The 18,783-nt window shown below is 39.5% G+C and overlaps 1 protein-coding gene across 6 annotated transcripts in view; it reads left to right on the top strand.

Annotated features, from left to right (window-relative positions):
* Window positions 1-2,824: 2,824 nt before the first annotated feature.
* The window catches only part of FGFR2 (fibroblast growth factor receptor 2), a 120,446-nt gene continuing 104,487 nt past the window's right edge, over window positions 2,825-18,783 (top strand). For 4 of the 6 annotated variants that reach the window (XM_088132187.1, XM_015888811.3, XM_015888810.3 and 1 more), the window contains exons 1-2: window positions 2,825-3,386; window positions 11,669-11,928. In XM_088132187.1, the coding sequence (XP_087988313.1) occupies window positions 11,754-11,928 (175 nt within the window). In that variant the 5' untranslated portion in view covers window positions 2,825-3,386; window positions 11,669-11,753. The remainder of the gene's footprint in view (window positions 3,387-11,668; window positions 11,929-18,783) is intronic. The other 2 variants (XM_088132188.1, XM_088132186.1) reach the window with 1 other exon arrangement.

The raw sequence follows: 18,783 nt of genomic DNA, 5'->3' as shown, positions 1-18,783 counted from the left end.
TCTATACCAAAGTTGTTGTTTTCCTCTAAACAGAACAGAAATGAAGAAAAAGTCACTAATGTTGGGACTGGCTCTACCATGAGACAGAGTGAGTCAGGCACATGGGCAACAACTACTGAAGGGGCAGCCCCTTGGCAATTTCTCCTGAGCCCACCCAATCCCAGCTGTTCCTCCCTACTTTGGGGAGATAGAACTATGAATGCTAAGCAGTCTGTTGTGTAACTTATACTCCTGTGCTGCCATTAGATGCAGAAGTGCATTCAGAACACTGACATTGGTTCTATTGGTAGTCACATAGCTTTTGAACATGCGATGGAGAAGAATCTTTTTGTTTCTTCCAGATTTGGCCACTTTTATGTTAACATTACCATACGCCCTTTGTGCATTCATATTTTTGTGTGCCAATATTTTAGCAATCTGGAGAGAGAGAGAGGGGGAAAAAAAACTTTTGCTTTTCCAGATTTTATTTCTGTTCCTTCCTCTCACCTCACTTTGCTGCATGCAGAGTCATAGAAAGGAAAACTTAGAAAATGTTGAACTTCTCCTCTAGCATGTCTTTGATGACCTTCGTGCTTGCTACTGTCACTTATTCAAAAGGATTCAGAACAGTTTGTCTTCCCAAAATATGAAATGGAGGCCCTAGCTTTGCCCCCCAGAAGTAATTTCAAGCTACTGGGTAGCATTCATTGAATGCCCTTTCCTTTCCCCCATAAGCTAGAGAGTGGTCTCTCCAATTATGGAGAATAATAATAATAATAATAATAATAATAATAATAATAAGCTTTTTTGCAGCAAGGGAAATAGATACCCTTCGCAAAACCAATCTCTCTGTGAGAGTACACAAAGCCATCTTCAGCATGGCTGGAAAGCAGTGGGGGAACTGACAAGTTACCAAGATATCTTTACTTTAGAAAAGGAGGGGAAACCTCAGGCAGAGTCAAGATGAGTTGGGAGCCAATGGGGAACTGACAGCCCCATCATTCTAGAAGAAAAGCAACAAAATGATCTGTAATGGTATGTGAGATGACCTTGGGAGACAGGAGGAAGAGCCACAGCCTAGACAACAGTCTGATAAATGAAATCTGAGCCTGAAGAAGGGGTGTGGGGGTGTGGAGAAAGCATCTCAGAAGGGACCTTCCTAATTTTCAGGAGAGTAAAAGTAAGGGATGAGAGGGATACTTTTGGACTTGCAAGATTCTGTTGACGTGACCTTACAGTAAAGATAGAATTAGTATTCATGGTTGTGCTTCTTGCCTGGGCTACCTTGAAGGGCTATCATGATCTCTGTTGTGTTACCTCCCAAACAGCAGTGTAGCCAACTGACTTCTGGAGTTAACTGACCCAGTTTGCAAAGACCACTAGAAGTCCATAGCATTGTGGAAATATCCAAGTTCCATGGCAAACTTGCATGTCCTGTATACATGTACTTGGAAGCAAATTCTACTGAACTTCATAGGATTTCACTGAGAAAATGATACAGATATAGGATTGTGGCTTACAACCAGAACTATTTGCATAAGAATTTTGTTTCCTCTTGCATATCTGTCTTTCCAGATGCCACCAGAAAACTTTAGAACTAATATGGGGGAGTAAATAGCTAAGAATCATGTTAGGGGAACAGGGACTGATTAGTTTGCTTTACATAAACATTTATAGGATTTTTATTCATTATGTGCCATCAAGTCATCAATGACCCTTAGTGACCAGCTAGATTTTCTCCATGACAATCTGTCCCTAACCCAGTCTTTCAGGTCTTCCAACAGGGCACTCATCACCACTGTAACTGAGTCTATTCAGCTTGCTGCTGGTCATCCTCTTCTTCTCTTTCCTTCTACTTTTCCCAGCATTGAAGCCTTCTCTAGAGAGCTAGATCTTCACATAACCTCTCTGTAGCAGAAAAATTTGAGCCTGGTCATTTGTGCCTCAAGTGAGAACTCTGGGTTGATTTGTTCAATGATCCATTTGTTTCTTTTCTTGGCTGTCCATGGTATTCTCAAGAGTCTTCTCCAACACTGAAGTTCAAAGGCATCACTACTCTTCCTATCCTGCTTCTTCAAAATCCAGTGTTCACTTCCATATAGCGTCACAGAGAATACCATGTTTTGCATGGTTCTGATCTTTGTAGGTAATTTATAGAATAAAAATAATTTATCCTGGTTTATGTAATAATAAAGTTGCCTAAGATGACAAAAAGCAAGTCTGATTTCATCTTTTTGTCAATTTCTATGACAGACCAGTCACTACTCTCTTGACTGAGCAGTTGTGTGTGACTGGCATATAGAATATTGTCTAATATTTGGCTGTTAAAGTTCCAATCTTATCGACGGGGGACTGACAGAGGAACCAGAAAAAATTCTCCAGACTGAGTACCTCTTGGAAACATCCCTTGGTATCACTGCGGAACTTCTTAAACCGGCCAAAAAAGGAAGCAGAATCATCGAATGCTATTCCAGACAGTATGGAATATTGACTTTTAACCTTCCACCCCACCACAGTTTAGGCGGTAAAAATCCACAAAACTTTGTGTGCGTGTGTGCGTGTGTCTGCGTGCGTAAAAAAAAAAAAAGGAAGGTATTTTTCTCTCCCACGGCTGTTTCTGTGGTGCCGCTTGGAGGCGTTTTCCCCACTTGAGCGCTTCTTTAAAGTTGCGGGAAAAAGCGAGAGCGAACCCGAGTTCTCCTGAATGTATATGAAGCGCGAGGGGAATTGCTGAACCGCTTGTGATTGGCAGAGGAACTGTCCAGGAAATGGCTCAGGTTTCAACTTCGGGGGAGTGACCAAGAGAAGGAGGGGGAGGAGAGGGAGAAAAGGGGGTTGTAGAGTTGATAAAGCTTTAGAGTTTGGTGGCGAGAGGATTCTGAATGGATCCCGAATGATCGGGACTCGAAACATCTCTATTATGCCCTGCTTTTGAAAGAGAAAACTTTGCGAACGGCTGTATTCTTCTTCATCTGGCTCCTTAGTGAAGCGCGGAGACCAAAAAAAAAAGTTTTTTTTTGATACTCTGGTTTTCGTCTCTCTCTTGTTACTGTTTTAAATTTAATATTTTTTTTTGTCTTTGTCTTTCTTTTTTTGACCGAACACTCCTACTCCCCTCTGCCGTCTGCCCCACAGAGTCTTGGGGTGGGAGAGAGAGGGGAAGGGTTGAGGAGTGGGGATGGAGGTGGCGACCACCGATTCCCCCTGCCCGGGTCTGGGACTTCGGACCGACGTCTTTGAGCGCCCGAACATGGAATAAAGTCGGAGACGATTGTTGTGTTTTTGCAAAGGTTGTTTCTGTCTCCCGCGCCTCCTTCGGAGAGCCTGTCTTCGTCGCTACGTCCATCCAGTACACACGCCTGTGCAAGGGAATAGCCGATCGCTCACTCGGAGCCTTTTCATATAAGGTAATTGGACCAGGCTTGGCTTGTAGATGAGAGGCGCAAAGCGGCCGGGGGAGGGGAGGCGGAGAAGAGGGGGGCGACTGGGGAAGACGGCGTAATCCCCCGCTTTCAAGGATCGGAAAGAACACGATTCCTCGAGCCATTTCTGGCTAACCCCCCCTCCCCGCCTCCCAACAATCACTTTGGGCTTGGGGAGGGGGGGTAGCAACGTGTGTTGCTGATCAAAATTTCAAGACAGTGCGCGTCTGTGCTTTTTCTTCCCGGAGGCGCGGGGAGGACCGGGGGGGGGGGGCGGCATCCCGTGTTCTCTCCGGAGCGGCGTTGTTCCGAAGTTTGGCAGTTTTGCCGTGTTTTATTTTTTAAGTGACTTCCGTCGCTCAATCGGCTTGGGTGAAATTGGTTAAACTAGGTGCAGCCCTACCAAGGGGCCTTCGGTGGGTCGAGCTGGCGCCCCCAGTTTCGAGCAGTCTGACGTGATGGAGCGAGGCGCTGCTTTGGAGGAGCCGCCTTCTGTTTCTGACAGGTTCCTTCCTCCCCCCCCCCCCCCCCGCCTAGCAAACCTTTTTTAATCCCCTCCTAAACGGCTCTTGTCATAAGAGCGATTTCGCGGTGATGTGGTTTACGTTGAAGAGTCTCCGAGGAAGCGAAAAAAAGTGCCAGCCCATCTTTCGCTCTAGCGCACTGAGTTCGACGGGAATCAATGCCACGGTGGGGAATGTGGTCTAGGTGCGTGTTCTTCGCTGCCACCCGGGTTCCTATAGCAGATCGAACTGGAATCTCTCCTTCTCCTTTCTGGGCTTTCAGGACGGAGACAAAAGTTCCCAGTCATGTCTTTCTGCTTTTGCCTTAGCAGCTCTTGAATCTGAAAAAAAAAAAACCGAACTCCTAATCTTCATAGCGTTAGAGGTATGCTTAACTTCCCTCTCCCAGAGATATCCCCAAACCTGTTGTAATGCCTCCTGAACCGTGGCTTAATTGAACTCCTAAAACTCTTTCTAACATTTAGGCTTAACAGGGAACATCTGAAGTACAAGCAAACATTTTAGCCTATGCCAAGTTCTTCCCTGCCCCCCCAATTTTTGAGGGGCCTCAAGGGACAGGATCTCAAGTTCTCCCTGGAAGAATTTTATACTGAGGTTTGAGCTCCAGCACCATGTTTTTAAAATGCTGAACACCCATCCTGATCCCTCCCATAACGTTCCAGATAATGAAATATGCGCAGCATGTTCTAGTAAAAAATAATAATACACTACCAATTATTATGGTTGAAACAGGATCTGAATTGTAGAGCTCCACTTTGCTTGGCATAATATTAAAGGACTCTGATTTGAAGAGAAGGGATTTCAGATGAAGAAGTGGCTGTAGCTTATCCAGTTGCAGGAACATCAAGTTACATGAGCCCTACATATGTCATACCTGCATGTTCGTAAATTCTTTCACTTATTGTGCCAAAGAAAGACCTAGCTAGGAAAAATTATAACACATGGAATCCTTTAGTGAATGCTGCAGTATGTGTATAAACAGCAAAGATTTACACGGAGCTTAGTAGAAACGTGATGTAGTACTAATTCAAACCAAAGGTACAAGAATTTCTTCTTGTGGATCTTTACTATTTCAGGGGTTCCCCCCCCCCCTTTTCCTTCCCTTTGGTTAGTGATTCAGAATTTAAGTACCTAAAAAAAAAGGGAGCGGGAGAGAGAGAATGAGAGTGAGAGAGAGTGATCCTCTCTCACACCCAATTGCTGATATTTTAATATATAAAAATGCCCTTTCAAATAATGGCCCATTATTTGGTTGGTATGAAGCACCATCGACATTTCAAACCTCATTGTCTTTCTTGTACAAATCCCTGTAAATCTTCTACTTGCCTTTACTCATTTTCATTTGAAAAGCCTGTTTGGTTTGAATAGGCTGCAATAAGCAGCCTCAGTCCTCTTTTGGAATGTCAATTAAAATGCAGATTTCTCTCTCTGATCCATAGAAGTCTTGGGAGACACACAAGCTAGTCCTGCGGGTGGAGGTGGGAAAGTGACTGAAAGGAATTTGGACAATGCAAAACTATTGAGGCTGCTGGGCTGTTTTCCCAAATAACCTTCCAGAATTAATGTTTAATAGTTGATCACTTTGAAGATTATAGGGCAGAAAGGGAGAGGGGCCCTGCTCTCCCTTGGCAATCAGTTCCAGTGTACCATCACTTAATTGCTACCCAGCTAATTGGTTATGGAGCATTGATACATCAGTGCACATATTTTACTGTACACTTAATGCCCAATGTGGATAGGCAGGCTGGCATATTGATTTAGACAACGTACTGTCTACAAATTACAACCACCCTGGGGACTCATAAACATCACACACATAACAATGGGATGATATTAAAATGAATACTTTGGCTTGGATTTAATTACTGCCAATCTAGAACAAGTACTACTTGTTTGCTTGTGCTTTTAAAAAATAAAAAATAAAAAAAAATGCAGAGCTACAGCTTGAAGAAATTTGGTATGGCTTCCAACCCCAGGCTGTTTTTTCCCCCAGTGCTTGTCACTTTGGCAAAGACTTTTGGGCAGGTATGTGAGGAGGTGAAAATTGACTTGATGTGCGGGGTGGCAAGGTGAGCCATCAATCATGGAAGGCTGACAACTCCGCCCCAGTATAAGGCAGAGAGGAGAGACAGAGTTCCCTTTCAAGGGGAAAAATAAACACCATGTGAGACTTTTGCTGAGCCCGAGTCTCCAAAAGGGATTATGCTATTGTAGTCAGGAAGCCAGAATTGTGAGGGCCAAAAAAGCATGCTGAGGCTGTGTTCCAAACATTGGTATGGAGGTCCATAATTACTCAGGATAGGCAGTCTCACGATAAGATTTAGCAGCAGTTCCAGCAAGTGAGTTGGAGGAAGTCTGTTTTTGTTTTTTCACCTGGGCCTTCTCCAAGATAGGCCCATCTACTTTGGAAGATGAGGATGGGGTTCCATAAATTGTTTGTGTGTGGGGGAGGTACTAATGTGTGTTGGGAAAAGAGCGATGTAGTTAAATCTGATTTTGGTGTGAATTTAAGAAGGTATAACTGCTTCCACTGCCTGGTGAGCAAAGAGAGGCTTTTGTTGTCAAGAGAAAATAGGAAATTGAAATTAGGCTTACCAGCACTTGTCTCCACTTTAGTTCAGATCAGGTCTGTTAAGGGATATTTGTAGAATCACTGAATCCAGAGTTGGAAAGGGCTGTTTAGACCATCAAATCTCACCCCCTGCTATGGACAGGAATCCAAATCAAAGCATCCCCGACAGATGGCTCTCCAACCTTTGTTTCAACAAATTGCTCTAACTGATAGGGCAAACAGAATCTGCCTACCTGTAATTTAAATCCATTATTCTGGGTCCTGCATGGGGGGGGGGGTGTTGTTAGAGAAAAGGTGTTGACTTTCTTCTATATTTCCAGGAACTTGAAGAGTGCTATTGTGTTTATATTTATTTCTTCAATTTATGCTAACTCCACCTTTCTGTTTTGACAAGTACTTAAGGCAGGCACCATATACCGACCCCCCTCCCCTTTCCTGTTCTCAAAGCTAAACATCTCCAATTCCTTCAGCCTTTGTCTTCATAGAGTATAGGTACCTTGACTGTTGCCTTGTTTATTCCTCATTGCATTCCCTGAACTTGTCCCAGTTTGTCTCAGGCCTTCTTAAAGTATGGTACTCAGAACTGGACAAGGTACTTAAGGTAAGGTCTGACCTATACAGAATAAACTCACCCATCTCTCACATTCTACAGCAGGGTTCCTCAACCTCAGCAACTTTAGGATGGGTGGACTTCAACTCCCAGCATGCTAGCTGGGGAATTCTGGGAGTTGAAGTCCACCCATCTTAAAGTTGCTGAGGTTGAGAAACCCTGTTCTACAGAACATAAAAGATAATCTAGAACACTCATTTTTGCAAGGGCCCGTATTCTTGATTTCCACTGAGATCAGTACTTTGTTTCTCCTTAGCAAGGCCATGCTAAAGCCCAGAGGTGCTAAAAAGGTTTAGAAGAAGATTTTTATGCAGAACATGACTCTGCATGTCAGGTGTTGGCTATAACCAATATACAACTACAGAGGTTAAATTGCTTCCTCTTAAATTTCCCATGTCCGTTTATATTTCATACATTTCTTTAATATGCCTGGAGAGGTTAATTCAGTCTAATTTCCAACAATAATTACAGAATTTAAGAAGAGCTCATGTAAAAAAAAAAGAGAGCCCTGTCCTATCTCTGTTTACCCAAGCATGTTATTGGAAAAGATGCTAAGTCCAAAAATAATGGATACTACTTCTGAATCATGAAGTTCCACTTACAGCATTTAGGTTTAAAGTATTACATCAGACAATCAAGACTGAACATATTTCTTCCTTTGAGAGTATAACACAGCCTTCCCCCAATCAGGTGATCTCCAGAAGATGACTCTCATCACCTCTAGCCAACTTACTAAATGGAGGTTATAGGAACCATCATTCAATACATCTGGTTGGAGAAAAGCTGGCATGAAAGGAAAGCTGATAATGCAGTTTTGACAAATCTGTGAGAGACCTCAAAAAGATTTTGTCTCTGTTTCCTTTTCCCTTGTATGTTATTAATGAAAGCTGCATGGAATCTAGTGCCTTCCTTTGGTGCACAGAATTATTTCACAATTGTAAAATATTCAGTACAATTCAATACAATTGAAAGTACTGAAATAGAAAAAGAGGCAAGAGTGAATGAATCAATGAGTGAGCATTTAGTGAATGAATGAACCTGTAAACTAAAATTCCAAACATACAGAATGAAATGGAGACAGCCTTGAATTATAGATGTGTTGAAAGAGCGTGGTGTAGAAGTGAGAGGGCAAAAAACAAAACAAAATTGGCGGAATCTTACTTCCTTTCATAATTTTTGTTTGTTTCTGGAGATCTATCTCATATTGATAAGCATAAACTCTTACTCTTCTGAGTTTTGAGTACTTTTAAAAAAAAATAACAGAAGTATTTTCTTTTAATTATTAAACTGCTTTACAGATCTCATCCGAGCCAACAAAACTTTCAGAGTAATCACAAAAGTTATATATTTGTTGCTGGATTATATCCAAACGTTGTTATTTTTCTATACTAGTTACAGATTCAGGTGACTGTGGAGAGAACAAAGGAAACCAATAAACTTTAATCTTCCTGGTAGCATTATATATGTATGGGATGCTGTGGATGATAATTGTACCTATAAAACATGTTAGTTGCAATATAACTGTGAGGAAGATGATCCTGAAAGCGCTATGCCCAAGTAATTTAATGGCTAAGCAAAGATTTGAAGTATTGCTTTAGTCCAATGTTAATCCTATTCCCTGAGCCCTTTGTATGCATCACCTCAAATAATTTTTATGACTGTCCTGTAAGTTAGGCCAATATTTTGATCTCCATTTTACAGGCCGGGACTGAGGTCAAAAGCAGTATCTAAGGTCAAGCACTGAGTTCAAGGATGAAGGGCTACATGCAAAATTAACAGAGGATGGATTTGACCAGCTTTTCTGCCCTCTGGTCTTTCTCCATTCTGCTGGCATGGTGCAGGACGACCCTTCTATACTTTTCCATCCAGCCCAACTTGCCATGCTTCAACGGAAATATAAACCTGCTAGGCAGGGACTTCATTCCTTGTATGGTCTGGGCAGCATCTACCTTGTTGTACAAGAATAGTTATAGACGTCATTGGGGCTAATCCTGAGTTCCTGATTTCAGGACTACTCTTTGTATATACAAATGGACATTCCTGCCCACAAATCACGGACTCAAGAAGCATTCTGTCATGTAATAACTGGCTCCAGAGCAGAATGCTCAGATAATTTTGCAGACGTAATTGCCTGAAAGGGCACTTTATTATACACTTCCAACCAAGTAAGGCCACCCGTCCCTGAACTGAGCATGGAGTTGCTCTATCTTTAATCTTGCAGTGTCTGAAGGCATGCACCTTGATAAAGAGAGTCTGCTCTAATTGATTCTTGGCCTCCAGCCATACAAACTCAGAGAAGGACTGCACAGTGCAAAAATAGAATGCAGTAATTTTGCAAAATGACACATGATAGGCCTGTGCATGTCTACAATTACATTATTTGCTTAAAACAAAATTCATTTTTTTTAAAAAAATTGAATTTTAAGCAACAATCAGATACAGGTTAAGAACGCCTGGGTTACAGGTGACCCATAGTTAAGAATGGAGCCTATTGTAGCAAAATTTGAGTTAAATACACAATGGTTCGAGTGCATTACACAATACTACTTATACAGTATTATACAATAATACTGTTCCAGCTTACATACAAATTCAACTTAAGGACAGACCTTGGGAACGGAACTCGTTCTTAAACTGGGGACTACCTATATCTTAAAATTGCTATGCTTAAAAAACGAGCAGAATCAAGTCTCCTTCAAGTTGAGTTTGACTTCTGATGATTTAATGGATTATTTTTTGGGGAGGTGGCTTCAAGTCAGTCTTGACTCCTGGCAACTCTCTGGAGAAGTCCCTGCAGTTTTCTTGGCAAGGTTTTTCAGAAGTGGTTTGCCATTGCCTTCTTCCTAGGGCTGAGAGAGAGTGTCTGGCCCAAGGTCACTCAGCTGGCTTTGTGCCTAAGGTGGGAGTAGAACTCATGGTCTTCAGGTTTCTAGCCTGGTGCCTTAACCACTACATCAAACTAGCTTTTTAATGGATATGTGCACAAAGTTTTCTTAGCAAAATACATGATTGGTTTGCCACTGTCTTTTTCATCTACCCAATCTAGCCTATAGACCTAGTATTTGTTATTGATCTCCCAGTGAGATACTAAACAGGTCTAACTGTGGTTTGCCTTTAGATCAACTAAGGTCAGCTAAGTGTTGCCATCTGACTGGCTATCTAAAAGGATGCAGAACCTTTAACATGTCATGGAGCCACACGTTCCAGCTACTTTCCTTCCCCTAAGACCATCTTCTAGTCTAGTAATCGCTGCTAGTGCTTTATATCATTTATTTATATTTAGCTATTTACAGCCATGTTGGTATCTCCCAATCAAAAGGTTCGGGGCTGTGTAGAGTAAAACATTAACATAAAAGAAGCACCCACAGTATCAGTGCATCATTCATTCATTTTATTCAAACATAACAGACGTTGCTAAAAATGATGCGCAGTAATCACAACATATTGAATGCTTTTCAGTGGCTTCCTAAACACTGTAAGTAAACACCTTTTTCTTCCTTATTACTAGGTGTAGCATATTCCAGGATATCCAGAGAAGACAGTTACAAATATTTCCATTAAAAGATCTGAGAAAACTGAATAAACTGATAAGAATTTAGAAACGTCAAGTGCCATGAAGTGAATGTGGCTATAATATATTTGTGCCTCACTAATTTAGTAATGTGACACCACTGAAAATAAAGATCCTTGCTTCCAAGGAAACCTGCATATAAGTTATAGGATTGCTTTGTACCTTAGAAAAATATTTTCAAATACATTCAATTAATTTTGAAAATTAGAAGTGCTAAGTACTATTTATGATGTTTACATTGTTTCCATCTGGAGGAAGATTACCCGTATTTCCACTTTACAGAAACAGAGCATAAAAGTAGTTTTAGTAAGTCTTTCCAAACTGCGTCACTTTAGGTTGAAGATGGTTTTCTGTGTGTTTGGTTTGCTTAAACCAACATCCATAATTTTCCTATAGACAGCACATCAGAAAAAAGGCCAGGCTAAAATTATTTTCAGTGGCACGTTTGCTTTCTATGTGTAGGGGAGTTTTTTCCCCAATGTTTGTGGAGTTTAATATTTCAATAAAACATTAAAGTTCAGTACTATACTATATGTTATTATGGCAGCTTAAAATTGGCTCAGTGATTTATTATGGGAGCTGGAATTTAAATTCATGTGCTCAGGTTGGTACTTATATTGCCTTTATTCATATAAGATGGTATTCTGGTATTCAACAATTTCTTTAGGCTAATACCAATTTCAAAATGAGGCAGAAGTTTTATTATGTGTAATCTGCTGAAATTTCTGATGGACTGAGGCATTCCTGAAAGAAGAGAATACTATCTCAGTCAATACCAAGTTAATCCTTGGAGCTTCTGTATTTGTTTCTCAAGCTGTTTTGCTGTCACTATTTACAATTCCATCCAGTTCATGATTTTATCTACTGTTAAGGACAGTATTTGCTTGAGCTGATGATGATTAAGGATACATATTTTGGGGTATTTCAGAAGAATGTAATGTTGTCATTTTGGTGACTACCTTAACTCACATCTTTCCCCTTTTTCTTCAGGAGAATTGGTAGAAGCTGGGAATAAGAAGATATTTACCAAGGCTTAAGTGCTGCTTTCAGTCCATGTTTCTTTAGAAGAGTTCAGATGGGATTAAAGTCCACATGGAGTTATGGAAGACAACCACAGACTGGCACTGAGAAGATGTTCAGTTGGGATTCATATTGCCTTATCTGCCTGGTGATGATCACCATGGCTGGATTTTCATTGGCTCGGCCATCAGATAGTCTAGTTGGTGAAGACACCACTTCAGAACCCGGAGGTGAGTTCTGGTTTCTGTTTTGTTCTGAACATGATCAGGCATAGGACATTCAGATCCTACAGAAGCAACTATATGTCTCCAGCTCCCAAAGTGATCTCTTCAAAGATGATCATCTATGGAGACCTCATCACATTTTCCATATATTTGCTGAGATGCATGTCATCATTGATGTTGGTCAGCTTTGAGGAAAAGTACTGTGACTATATGTGTGTGTATGTGTATACACACACACACACACACACACACACACATACTATTTGAGTTTCAGCAGTATGGTTATGGAACCAGGATAGGAGATATAATACAGAAGAGTAATTTCAAATAAAAATTGACTGTAGGTGCAACTCCTAGGACTAGTATCTGTGACAATTCTATATGTTGTCAGTTTCAAACCTGTGGACACTATTCCTACTTTAAGAAAGCTTGGTAACTTTTTGGTTAAGGAGATTTGAGGGGTTAATTTTTACTTTGATCTACATATATCGTTCATTTTCTCTGGCCTAAGTAAGTCCTCCTACTGATGCTTAATTTTAATTTGTACAATCAATCACACATATAAAGGCCATGGGGTTTTTTGCTTTTTGTTTTTGCTAAGGTATTCATTCTAAAACAAAGCATGTGTCATCTTTTTCAAAAGTAAGATGGATTTCTCAACTGTAATATTGAATATGTAGTGGACTCTGCCCAGTATTTTACAATATGCTTAGCGTGGTATGTTATTTAATAACAGTAATATTAAATTTTGCATTTTAAAATGGCTGTTCTTGTTTGGAAGAGAGGGAAGTCCTGTTTATGTCTAGATTTTGTCTTTTTTCTAAATTAATGTATTTAGTTTAATGAAAAGGAACTCATAAGTCAAAGGCCATTTTAACTACTGTTAATGCTGAATATTGTAGATGCTAAAGTGAGGTTTGTTCACGTAGGTATTATATCTGCACCATCTTCAAAATCCTTAAGGATTACTTTGTTGACTTACCCCTCTTTTAAGCCCCTTATTCTATTGGTCTAAAGCCCAGAAAATGCAGTGCAAGGAACTTTGTGGTCAGGAAACTGTATACCTCAAGAAGAAGCCATACAAAGATTCTCATGAAGAATGGTTTATAACTACTGAGGTTTTCATTTGAAAATTGTGTTGACTACTGTTACTTGTTTCCCTTGGACGTAACATAGCTTGCTATGTTGCACAGTCCCCAGTTGAAAACAAAACCAGATTGATGGGGCCACACTTGGCCCATGGAAAATGATCTTTCTGCTGGCTTTCTAGCAAGTTTCTCTTATTCCTTCAAAGCCACAGAAAAAGCCTGTGGTGTACATGCCACAGAGTTGTGCTGAAATCTAAACAAAATCTCTATGCTTGTGCATGCCAATAAAAATATGGATGACTGACAATACTTGATATTGCTGTAATATTTGTACGAATGAAGATTTTTATGGCCATAATAATTCTGAGCTCACATTTTGACAATCACTCGGTTTTCCTGAGTTCCCCAAACTGGTATTTATGGAATTTTAAAATGATGTTTTTGATTACAGTATATTTATTGAATCTACATATGTTTTTATTATGTTGCATATAATCAAGTCCACCCCCACCCCCCGCTCTCCTCCCACCTTCTAAGCCTCTCAGGAAGGGGATCGGTGCTTTCTTAATATGGTTGTTGTTATCTTGTCCAGTGAGCTAACACATTTATATTAACTGACCTGTCAAATAATCTTGTCAGGGTAATGTTTGTGAATTGTGTCCTCTCCTAGATGCTTTATTCAGGAGATCATAACATGCCTTGGCTCCCCCCACCTCTTTCCTTTCTGTTCAGTTTATTAGCATGCAAGTATGACTGGAGTTTTTCCTTCTTGTATATAACATTAGGCTTTGCAAAGATTTAGAATGAATTCTCAGAGTCATTTAAATGGGTGCATTGAATTGTGCTTTCCTAGAAAAAAGTATGAATGTAGTATAAGAATTGTGCATTTTTCCCCCCAGGTAAACCAATTAGAGAAAAGGTTTGGGTTTTTGTTTTGTTTTGTTTTTTAGATATGCAATTAAAAGGAGCATAACTTTATTATGTTTTTAAGTCATTTCCCTTCTGGTGGCTTACAAACATAAGAAGGCACCATCAGATGAAACTTACTGTTGCCTGTTTTGAGATAAGAGCAGATCTCCACATTTTGAGATAGACTATTTCTCCAGTGAAGGTTTGGGCTTGGTATCTTTTGTGTTCAAAGCCTGTGCTGTTCCTCTCGGCCACAGCTTTTTGTCAGGGACGTCTCTGCTTCCTGCTGCTGGAATCTGGCAGGCTTCAGAGTCCTCATTCATTTCTTCATATTTACTCTACCTAGGACATAATGTAGCTGTGTGTATATTTCCATATGAGTGTCAGCCTAGAGTGACACACAGGAGAAAGAAGAGTGGAACTAAAATGGTATTAGTGTAGCAAAAAGTGTGTAGGATTATTCTGATGTCCTTTGGAAAGGGACAAAATCTATGCCAAACACCTATTTGAGAAGTTTTATGATTGGATTGAAGGCAACAATATCCTAGCTGAAGAACAGGCTAGCTTTAGACCAGGAAGATCTACCATAGACCAAGTGATAATCCTACAACACCTAGTGGAGAAATACACCTTTGAATCCAAAGGTTCTCTTTCTGCAGCTTTTGTAGATCTCAAATCTGCATTTGATTCCACATTGAGAGAACTATTGTGGAAGAAGCTGCTATCTACCAACATAGATAAACAATTACTTTTACTAATATATAAACTTTATAGCAATAGCAACCTGAGGGTAAGATGTGGTCCCCAAGGGCAGCTAACCAACTCAATAGTGACAGCCCGAGGACTAAAGCAAGGCTTGCTTTACTTTTTAATTTTACATAAATTCAGTTACACAACACCTCAATAAAGGCAATTTTCACCCACCAATATTAGCTGATAGACACCCTTCAGTTCTCTTGTATGTTGATGACACAGTTATTCTATCATTATCTGTGGTTGGGATGTGAAGAGCCCTTAGATCCTTTGCTCAATATTGTGAAAAAGAAAAATTGCTGATAAATTACCAAAAAAACAAGAATTCTGACCTTTAACAAAGGACTTAAAATTCATAGTTGGTATATCAATAGCAATAATATTGAGCAAGTCAAATGCTTTAATTACCTGGGAATTATCTTTCACTCCTTGGGACGCAGGGACCCGCACTTGGCCCACATATTGCAGGTTGCCCAGAGAAGTGTCACAGCTATCCTGTCCTTTTATCTCTCTAAAGGTGGCCATTATATTCCAGCTGCCTATAACCTTCTGAGGCAAAAGCTATGGCACAACTATTATATGGGATTCAAGTGGGGTCTTACACTAACCTAACTGCAGCCGTGAAGGTACAGTCCAAGTTCTTAAGAGCAATCATGCAAGTCGCTAGATGCATATCTAATGCAGCTTTAAGACTAGAACTAGGAATTACTAGGATAGAAGTCAGGATCTGGATTGTTATTTTTAATTACTGGCTAAAACTACTCTTTAAGCCAACAGGCCTGTCATTCCTCATTAACAGAGATAACTTCCAATCTACCTGGAAGATATCCATTAGAGCAAAACTGGCAGCCTATGGCTTCTCTAATGAGGCAATACATAGGATGGGATATAACCAAGCAAAAAGATAATTGAAGGAGAGGATCCTTGATACAGGATGGCAACATGACATTAGTTTAGCACCAAGGCTACATAAGTCTTGGAGACTGTCTTTTACCACAGAGCCAGCTGATTATTGTCAATCTGTAATAAACAATAGACACCACAGTGCATTTGCTCTGGCTAGTTTCAGCATACTCCCTTCAGCAGTTATTGATGGCAAATATCAAAAATTCCCTTCCATAAATGATTTTGCTTCTATGACTCCCATGCCATAGAGGATGTTCAGCATGTCCTGCTGGACTGTAATTTCTACCTGAACCTGCATGAGGTATTAATCCAGCCACTCATAAAAGAATGCCCAGGGAGTGATGGCCCATGATATGTCTCCTATCTTTTAGCAGACCATAAAATCACTATCACCCATAATGCCAAATTTTGCCTTGCTGCTACAAGAGTGAGGCAACAAATACTGTCCAACAAAACTTACATTTCTTCGATACCTTTAAAACTCTTTTCCCCTTCCTTTCTTCCTAAACTCACATAACTTATTTTAGTTGCCATCTTTAATATATACTTTGACACATGTTGGTCAAAGACTGTAATAAAAGTTTACCTACCTACCTTTGGAAAAGGAATAAGAAGGGAACAGACTATGTATGGTTGGAGAAACCACCCATTCCTCATCTAGCTGAGCATAGTAAGTCTATAAAGTGTTCTGGATTCTTTCTGGAACTGTGAGGCCTAGCACCCAGCCAGCCAGCCATCAATCCAGCCAGCCAGTACTGTCTCCAGCTCTAGCTCTAGTTCTAGCTCTAGCTCCAGCTCCGCATCTACAAATAAATCTCTAAATGTGTGTGTGTCCAGTTTTTGGGGAAAAGGTATATAGTTCTTCATATTCTTGATTGTATAGTATGATTTATTTATGAATTGTTCCTATGCATTCTCTCCGCCATTAAACCAGAATGGATGATATTCCAGAACGGAACAAACTATTTTAGTAAAAGGGAGGGGGGACATGTGTCGGTATCACAGTAGGATTATAGTATTAATGTCATTTTAGGGAAGATTTATCTTCTGTTCAGAGAGTGTGCTTTAAAAATACATTGCCTCTGGAGTAGATATTCACCATGCAGAATTGAGATCTTACAAGCATATGGCGTTACTGAAAAAACATCTGTTTCTTTTCCTGGGACAAAACTGATATTTGCATATAGAAAACCATTTCACATTGGGGTATTGAAGAATTACTATAGGCCTAGCCATTTTTTATGAGGAAAAAAAATGGCTATGCCTAATAAGAATGTTCATGTGGCAGAAGGAATGGAGTTATTGGGAGAGGGGGCAGTGATAATGACATTTTGTAGAAGAAGCCTTTTATTTTACACACACACACACACACAGGTGTAGTCAGACCCCATAGGCCAATCACAATATGTTTTATTACTTAATAGAGTATACTGCATGTATGTACATATATGCATACATACACATATAGAAATACATACATGCATATGTATGTATTTACATACATGTAAATTACATACATATGTATAACACATACACAAATCCTGCTCTTGTCATTTGTGTTATAACCTGATGAAAACTGTGTTTATCTGCTGTGGAAACTGAAAGACCTTTCAGCACTTCCTAAGCCTTATCTTTTTGTAAGATTGCAGTTTCAGACTCAGTATCATTGTATAGCAGCTAATTCATTAAATGAATTAATGGTGGAATCTGGTGCTTAGTCCAAAGAAAGCATCTATGGGGTCAGAGTAGGATTTTATGTAAGGTTTAATTTGAACAGCTATTACAATTCTTGTAAGATTATATTGAAAATACAAATTGCAGGCACTCTTTTATCTAATAAAAATTATACCCATTTAGCATCATTACATCTCATGTATTTATTCATTATTATTGAGAAGGGAAAAAAACACATAGAAAGTGCTTTAATAAAAAAGTGAAAGAAATACAGCAAAGAAAAAAGAATGTGTTAATACGTCATTATAACACTTACAATTCTATATATACTTATCTAATGCAAATATTATTCAAGTACATATTTATTTCTAATACATTTATATGGCTATCATTTATCTTACTTACTTATTATTTGTGACATATTTTTATACCATCCAACTCCTAAGGCTCTGAAAGGTTTACATTAATCAGGATTTAAAACACTGTGTAACTGCAAGACCATCAAAGACAATATTCATAATAAACAAAATTAAGGCCTCTGTGGTCAAAACAAACTCAACAAAACCCATATTAAAAAAAAAGCATGTTCATACGTAACTCTTAATACAGCATGTAACTTAACTGTGTTCCTGGGCTAATGAGCCAATAGCAGGTTAAATAAGCTAACCATCTTTGGAATTGTACTTATTTCAAAGGTTCAAAATATAATAAGTGAAATCAAATGCATTTCAGTGATGTTTAGGCATTTGATATTCTGAACCTATTACGTTCAAGAAAAGCTCCTGTGAACTTCACTTATGTCAGAATTTTCTAAATAGATTTTTAACTTATATTTGCCATTCAGGAAGGTGCAAATATACCCAAGGTTAAAAGAATTACAAAAGCAGTAAATATACATTTTCATTCAGGAATGATTTATACAGTCTAATCAATTCACTAAAATAGCAGAAACCCATCCTGGCTAAAGATACTGAGGCACACTTTGAGTGACTTTAATCAGTTCTTTGCTTGTCTTTCTTTCTTTGTATACACATTGATGACACCTTGTTCCAAGAGCAGCCCATGGGCGCTGCTAGCACACATATGATCAATTTGCACTCTGGCCTATGTTTGTTGGGAGCATGCCACTGCATTGTGTAGAGTTGAGTGTGTTTCCAGGTGTAGCCCACATGCCCTTAGTGCTATCATCACAGATTGCTAACTCATTGTTCAAGAGTGTTCTGTTGGTAGTACAAATAATTGCCAAGCCAGGTTACATATTGTTTACAAATTCCCTATTATAGCTTTTATCTTATTTCCTGTTGTTTTTATTGGTATCCCAAGAATCATATTTTTTTTCTTTTAAATTGCATGCTTAATCAGTTTAATCTATTTTTCCCAATAGTCAATTCTCTGGTACCAGCAACAAGTAAGAACTTTGTGCAGATGATAAAGCACGGCAGGTTAAGCAGTATCTTGTTAGAATTTGCCCAGATGTTGTAACTAAATGAGTCTTACATTCATATTTCGTGGATTGGCAAATAGGTAAAAA

The sequence above is a fragment of the Python bivittatus genome, unplaced genomic scaffold (genome assembly GCF_059951505.1).
Source record: "Python bivittatus isolate LINGU-HERP-01145 unplaced genomic scaffold, Pbiv_v1 ctg000980_np1212, whole genome shotgun sequence".
In the NCBI taxonomy this organism is placed as follows: Eukaryota; Metazoa; Chordata; class Lepidosauria; order Squamata; family Pythonidae; genus Python; species Python bivittatus.
The sequence above is the reverse complement of the archived record's forward strand: the minus strand, read 5'-3'. Positions and strand labels throughout refer to the sequence as shown.